The sequence below is a fragment of the Terrapene carolina genome, unplaced genomic scaffold (assembly GCF_002925995.2).
Source record: "Terrapene carolina triunguis isolate 2854851 unplaced genomic scaffold, T_m_triunguis-2.0 Scaffold210, whole genome shotgun sequence".
Taxonomy (NCBI): Eukaryota; Metazoa; Chordata; order Testudines; family Emydidae; genus Terrapene; species Terrapene triunguis.
The window spans coordinates 4132997-4140274 of NW_020664561.1; the positions used below are offsets into that span (position 1 = coordinate 4132997).

The 7278-nt window shown below is 51.3% G+C and overlaps 1 protein-coding gene across 1 annotated transcript; it reads right to left on the reverse strand.

The window, feature by feature from the left end:
• Window positions 1-682: 682 nt before the first annotated feature.
• Window positions 683-5757, reverse strand: LOC113407272 (phospholipid phosphatase 6-like). The gene is made up of 2 exons (XM_026655588.2): window positions 5418-5757; window positions 683-2790 (listed from the first exon to the last, which is right to left on the reverse strand). Exons 1-2 carry the CDS (start codon window positions 5755-5757, stop codon window positions 2420-2422), a joined length of 711 nt encoding a protein of 236 aa, XP_026511373.1. The 3' UTR covers window positions 683-2419.
• Between the last annotated feature and the right edge of the window lie 1521 nt (window positions 5758-7278).

The following is a 7278-nucleotide window of genomic DNA, read 5'->3' on the forward strand; positions in this document are numbered from 1 at the left end:
ACAGCGCTGATTTAGGTCCGTAGTGAAGATGTGCCGTTAGTCTCCTCGTCTAAGACAGGCTCTCCATTCCCCTGATTATCCTAGTAGCCCTTCTGTGCATCTACTCCAGTCTGAATTCATCCTTCTTGAACAAGGGCAATAGCACCCATATCCTCTCCCCTGTCACAATCTTTACCTTTTAGGCAAGAGCACTGTTGCTCACCTTCAACCTGAAGACTTTTTACACAACCTAACACCACAAAGTCATCAGGCTAGATACTAACTCCCAAAGCTCAGAAGTCTTGTTTCTATTGCAAAATATGTTTACCATATGATGCATTCTGAGATATTAGAATGCTTTACTGGCTCCTCTCTTGAGGTAACTCTGTGGGATAATACACCTTTGTGGTCAGACATCCTTTATATTAGATTCAGAAGGACAAGACAGTTCTCCACACATTCCTACACATGTACATCTTCAAGGCCACATGACTGATGTACTGGAAGAATGAAGAGCTAGATCACAGATTTGTTATTTTTACTTTAATATTTCCCCCCCCCACACACACACACCCTTCATCTGTACATCTCTCAGCTGCTTAGGAAAACAGGAATTGCCATACTGGAATAGATCATTAGTACTCCTGGTGTAGTAATTGGTTTTAAGCATACACATTACACTGCATGGCACTTTTTTTTTTTTTTTTTTTTTTTAAGTGACCTTAGTTTTTTCTTTCCACCAGACCTCCTGCATGAATACAATATGCCCATAGGAATTTAATTTCTCAAGTAGTTCTGCAATTTCTTTTTTCAATTCAGACACAGTGCCTTCCCTCCACAACCCCAAAAGAATAACTATCTAGTGGGTATTTCCTCCTCATTGGCTATGCAAAGAAACTATTTGAATAGCTTTTCCTTGTTGGAGGCCTATCAGACCCAGAGGGACTTCCACCCAGTGCTCTAGCTAAAGAATTTATTTTCTGCCTCTTTGGCTACTTTGTTGATTGCTTTTTCATCGCCATTCTACATGACAACATTTATGTTCTTTCCTATTTGTCTCACCAAGTGTAGAGCTCCATTTATTATAGAACTGATTTTGCTCAGCTACAATCAGTTTCATACAATGGAGAAAAATAACAAAACATAGTTTGGCGCATGTCATTTCTACTGTAATTTTGATTTTTTTTTTTCTGTAGTGGACAGCAGTGCTATAACCAATGTGCTGAAGTTTTAGAACATGAATAATCCCATGGAAATCAATGGGACTAGTCACAGGCTCACGTGTTGAAGCCTCTTGCTGAATTGGGGCCTACATACCCCAGATCAGGATCTCCATGGAGCTTATTTATTTTTAAAGACCTAAAAACTCTACATTACATGTTCTCATATGGCATTAACTGTTTGCATGTTGTCTGCCTTTTAACTGAGAGGTAAGGGGGAGTAACTGCTCGAACGCCCTGCTCTGATGACAGAAGAATACATGAATGGGAGCTCTGCTTACCCAGCTGCTAGGAGAGCAGTGACAAACTGCATCCTGCCTAAAGGAGAGCTGGTACAGACACCCCAGAGCCCAGGTTATTCATTCCACACTTTATTAAAACCCTATTTGTGCATTTCCACTCCCAAAATTGCCAATTCCCAAGGTATTCAAAACCAGATGCCTTCACCTTTCCAACAAGCCACCCACTTGACAAAGTGAGGCTCTGTAACTGGAATGTGGCTGGCAAGCGAGGGGCAGGCTGCTTCAGAAGGAGAAAGAATCGATTTACAAAACCTTTGTAATCTCAACATTATAGAAGAGGCAGCAGAGGAAGTGCATCCACCCCACGAGTCAGAATAATGTACTAAAGCCACTAGGGGGCACACCCACTATTAATCAGCCACAACAGCACCAATCAGTATATTTGCAGCACATAGTTACTTGCTGAAAACTGTCCCTATCTAACAATATTTGTAAGAAGTTACATCTACTATTTATGCTATATGAGATAGTAAGCCGGTTACACTACAGGCATCCTCTGCTGTGTGCTGATTTACAGTATTTCTACTAACCACAAATCTTACTGATGCATGTTCTTAAATACCAAGAAAATAAGAATTAGCTGCTTGGCTAGTGTGCAGATCTCCGTCCAACTTCTACAGCACCAGGAGATGTGGAGTGATCGTATCCTGGGATGGTCAGTGCAACCGTATGGGCTGGTACATGCTTTGGCCCAGCAGCACATTGAGAGCAAGATGGCACCAAGAATAGCTTTCCAACAGATCTCGTTTTGTCCCACCTGAGTCCACATATCCCACAGAATGAAGCATGATGTTGCTGATATTGTCAGTCTTGCTTGTCAGATGAGGCTTACGATGATTCTTTCATTCAGTCCCGGTTCACGCTCTCTACGCAGCATAAGACACTGCAATGTGTGCCTCTTCCTTTTCATGATGGCCATCACTGATTCCACACTGCAAAGAGAGCAGGTGCACTAAGGGGTGACAGCCAGAAGTATTTCACCACATTGTACTGCATGTAGCCCATGATGAAACCAAAGGCCACATCTGTCACGTTGTGTCTGCCCAGCATGACTCTGGAGATACCCACAATGATGGCCCATAGAACCACCAGGACCCGCAGAGGAATGGCGAGCACCAGGTGGTGCAGGACAAATCTGCACACCATGGCAGCTCTGGTAGCATGGCCTGATGGGAAGGAATATTTGTCCACTGAGATAGTGACAAACATGTCCATCTTGTTGTGAGTGGGACGTCTTCTCCTCACGAGCCCTTTCACCACCGCCACCAGGACTAAATCCAGCACCAAAGCTAGGAGACAAATACAAAGGGGTCATTTTCCATGTCGTGTGTCATAGAAGTTAACCAAAAATAACCCAGGGATAAATAATGCTGCTACTGAAACCGAGAGTCAAAGTAATAAGCAAACAAAATATTTAGGATGACCACCAACTCCATCTCATGATGAAAACACATATGTGGGCAGAATATAGCATAGGTTTCCTGGCTATCTGTATATCTGTGTGTACCTACAGCTATCCTAGTGCCACCTAGGGCTTGCTGCAGTACCATGCCCTTTGCTTTTCCACAGGTAGCCTCCAAACTCACTGGGCCAGATTGTCAGCCAGTGTAAGTCAGCCTAGCTCCTTCAAAGTCAAGGGAGTGTCATCAATTTACACCAGCTGAAGATCTGGCTCATTGTGCCCCAGTGCTTTTCTCCTCTGTGGAACATTTCCGCCCACCATTCAACTCTGGGCTTCCACAAATCCCTTTTTCAGAAGGGATGAAAGGATTCCCGTTCTAAACTGTTACCTCCTTTCCTAACTCTAGATTCATACTTACACATTACAATGCACATTTAAGACCAACAGAAAACAGCTCATTTTCAATATCAATCTTTGGCAGGCCAAGAGTTGCCAGGATAGGATGGTTTATATGTAGAGAACACCTCTTCTCCCACCCTGAGATCCTCTTCATTCCCGCTCTTCCTTCCCTCCTTCAGAAGTCCCACCGCAGATACCATCAGAGAACCTGGGCTATTCCATGGAGAGTTTGACCTTCTGGCTTCTTCAGCCAGCATGAGCCTCTGTGTCCCTGCTAGCTTGAAAGCAAGAGAATGACCTTGTGACCTGTATTCTGGAACTTTAATAATAATATATGGAAATATACCTATCTCATAGAACTGGAAGGGACCCCAAAAGGCCATTAAGTCCAGCCCCCTGCCTTCACTAGCAGGACCAAGTACTGATTTTGCCCCAGATCCCTAAGCGGCCCCCTCAAGGATTGAACTCACAATGCTGGGTTTAACAGGCCAATGCTCAAACCAACTCTGAATCAGAGGATACGGTAACACAAGATATGGTAACCACTGAGCTATCCCTCCCCCCATTTCCCTGCAGCTCCTAGGCAGAGGGGCCAGTTCTGTGCACTGCCCCTGCCTGCAGGTACCATCCCCACAGCTCCCATTGATGGAGGTTCCTGGCCAATGGGAGTGGCGGAGCCAGCGCTAGTGGCGGGAGCAATGCGCTGAGCCCCCCTGGCCTTCCCTCCCTCTAGGAGCTGCAGGGACATGCCAGCCACTTCCAGGGAGCTGCGCAGAGGTGGGTAGGGAGCCTGTCAGCCCCGCCAACTCTCCAGCACCAGCGGGGGTCCCATGCCACGTGTTGCCACCCGCCTCCTGCCCAGCAATAGTGGGGGTCCCAGACAACCGCCCTAGCACCCACAGCACCCACAGCCTGCCCCACCCCAGAACTTCATCAGCCCAAGTTTTAGTTAGGGGTATACAGTACAAGTCATGGACAGGTCATGGGCCATGAATTTTTGTTTACTGCCCGTGACCTCTCCATGACTTTCACTAAAAATATCTCTGACTAAAACGTAGCCTTCCCTTAACTGTGATTACATGCTGAGCTATAGGCAGCTGGCATCAGCTCCTGGGCTGCTGCTACTAAAAACTAAATGGGCAATAAAGTGATGATGAAAGTGGTTTGCAGGCATTGCAAAAACACCACATAGTTTGGGATGAAAGGCAGTCTCCAACTGGGAGGGTCTGGAAGCTGTAATACCAGGGCATGCTGAAGGCTAGGATTCAGGTGCATTGGCACAACTGAGTGACTCAACCAAGACTATGATTACATGCTGAGCTGTAGGCAGCTGCACTATTAGTGCTTCAATTACTTTCATAAATACTAAATTCATCCACTTAAGCCACTTCCAGAAACCCTGCAAGCTGGACTCCCCATCGAAGGTTAGGATTTCCAGCTGGGGGATTCAGGTGTACCTTAGCTCACAGCACTATGGCCATATAAATCTAGATGATCAGAACCTGCCAAGATATGGCAGAACAGCTGTTTCATAGAAACAGAAGAAAGCATGTGCCACCTCTGCAGAAAACTGACATCTCATCCCAAGCATGTCCAGGATCGCCCCAAAAGTGCTGTTTCCCTAGGATGACTGAAGGGACATTTGCCTGAACTGATCATGAGTCAGAATCCCTAGACTGGCCCCTCTGGTAGGACTCTGCCATGGTGAGGGAACCATGTAGATGCAGGAAGAGCTGGCAGCCAGCTTGCTGAAGCGGTCACTGTGGCAGCAGCTTTGGCAGATCCCCGTGGGGCCGGGGTTGCATGGCACACTGGTTGCGCCGTGCTGAGCACAGCCCCTGCACTGGGGCAGAGAGAGGCAGGGCCCTGGGAAGCTGGCAGAAGAGTGGCATGGCTGGGATCCCAGCACAGATCAGCGCTGGCTGGGATTTGCCCTGCTGGTGACTTGCCCCAGCTTGGCAGCGCTGGCCCGGCCTGGGCTCTTGGGAAGCAGCTCTCAGGGCGGGTGACAGGGATGTGTGACTCAGCCTCTCCCCTGCCCGCTGCTCTGATGAGCCTGGGCCCCGAGCCAGCCGTGATGAGAGGGGAGAGGCGCCCCCACCCCCGGCCCCTCACCGAAGAGCAGGTTGAGCAGCACCTCGCGGCCCGCCGGGCTCTCGCTGCGGCCCAGCCCATACAGGGTGCCCGCCAGCCAGGGCACGCCGTGGCCGGACACCTCGAGGAGCCGCAGGAGGGGCCTGGCGCTGCCCCAGGCCGAGCGCTCCCCGGCGCACACGCCCAGCTGCCGGGAGAACCGCAGGTCGGCGGCCAGCAGGGAGCGCAGCGCCACGGCCGCGCAGGACGGGCTGGGGCCAGGCGCGGCTCGGCGGGACGGGCTGGGGATGGGCGCGGCTCGGCGGGACGGGCTGGGGATGGGCGCGGCGCGGCGGGACGGGCTGCTCCGGGGGCTGGGCATGGCGGCCGGGCACCGACCCGCTCTGTTCTCCTCAGCGCCCGCCCGGCGGCCCTCGCCCGGCCGCCTGCTTCCGCTTCCGCCTGCCTCACGTTACTCCGCGCGTCCTCCTCCGGTCACCATGGAAACCAGGAGGGGCCCGGACCTGCGATGCGGAATGGGCGGGCCACGGCGACTCCGCCCAGTCCTTCCCCATGGGGTGGGGCAGGATGGGGTGGGATTGGAGGACGGCTCCATCCTACCAACTGAGGCAGAGCGGGGTGGGGTGAGATTGGACGGGCCCGGGGGACTCTCATGCTGCAGGCAGGCTGGATGGGGGTCCTACCCTCTGGTGTGGGGCAGGGGGTTGTAGAGGAAAGCTAGAAAAGGTCAAGCCTTCTAAAGAATCAGAAACCAGAAGACAAACAAAAAGAACCTCAAATATATTGTTTTTGTAATCTCATGATTTTAAGCCAATCGCATCAGAGAATATCAGGGTTGGAAGGGACCTCAGGAGGTCATCTAGTCCAACCCCAAGCAGCTTGGGCAGATCCTGGGCCAGCCGCACTCGCCGCTGCTGGGGCAATCTCGGGCCACCACACACCCCTCCCCCTAGCAGCAGCAGTAGTTTGGGTGTGGGAGGGGGCTCAGGACTGGGGCAGGGGGTTGGGGTGCAGAGTGGTGCTGACGTCGGGGGGGCTCCCCGGACACGGCCAGCATGTCCCTGCAGCTCCTAGGCAGAGGGGCCAGGGAGCTCTGCACGCTGCCTCTGCTTGCAGGCAGCACCCCTGCAGCTCCCACTGGCTGCAGTTCTCAGCCAATGAGAGCTGTGGAGCCTGCACTCGTGGCGGGGGCAGCGCACGGAGCTCCCCTGGTCTTTCCTCCCCCTAGGAGTTGCTTCTGGGGAACTGTGCAGAGCCGGGGGAGGAGCCTGCTGGCCCTGGAAACCCTCCCTCCCAGCACCAGTGGAAGTCCCGGGCCACGCGCTACCACCTGCCCACCCCAGCACCAGCAGGGGACCCGGGATACCCCCCCCCCCGCCACCTGCGGTGCCCCCTGGGCTGTCCCCCCAGCACCCATGGCACCCAGCCTAAGTTTTAGTTAGGGGTATATAGTACAAGTCATGGACAGGTCACAGGCCGTGAATTTTTGTTTATTGCCCATGACCTGCTCATGACTTTTATTAAAAATACCCATGACTAAAACATAGCCTTACTGATGATGTATGCGTGCATTTGTGTTGGGTTGGTGGCTGACTGTGTTGCATCTTACTCTTCCTCCTGCATACTGTGCAAACTGCCCACCCATATTTCATTGCCCCTAGTAAGGATTATCTGTTTCCCTTGTTTGCTTATTTTGTACTGAAGAAGCTGATGTTAATGTTTTGGGGCTTTTTTTAACCATTTTGCAGAGCAAGGTTGTCCAACCATAGCCCAGGGGCCACTGGTTGCCCTCAAGTCTCTGAACTGAGGCCTTCAAAGGCAACAGTGTTAAGAAGATAGTGGAGGTTTGGTTACAAATTGGCAGTGTGCTTTCTGGGCCAGC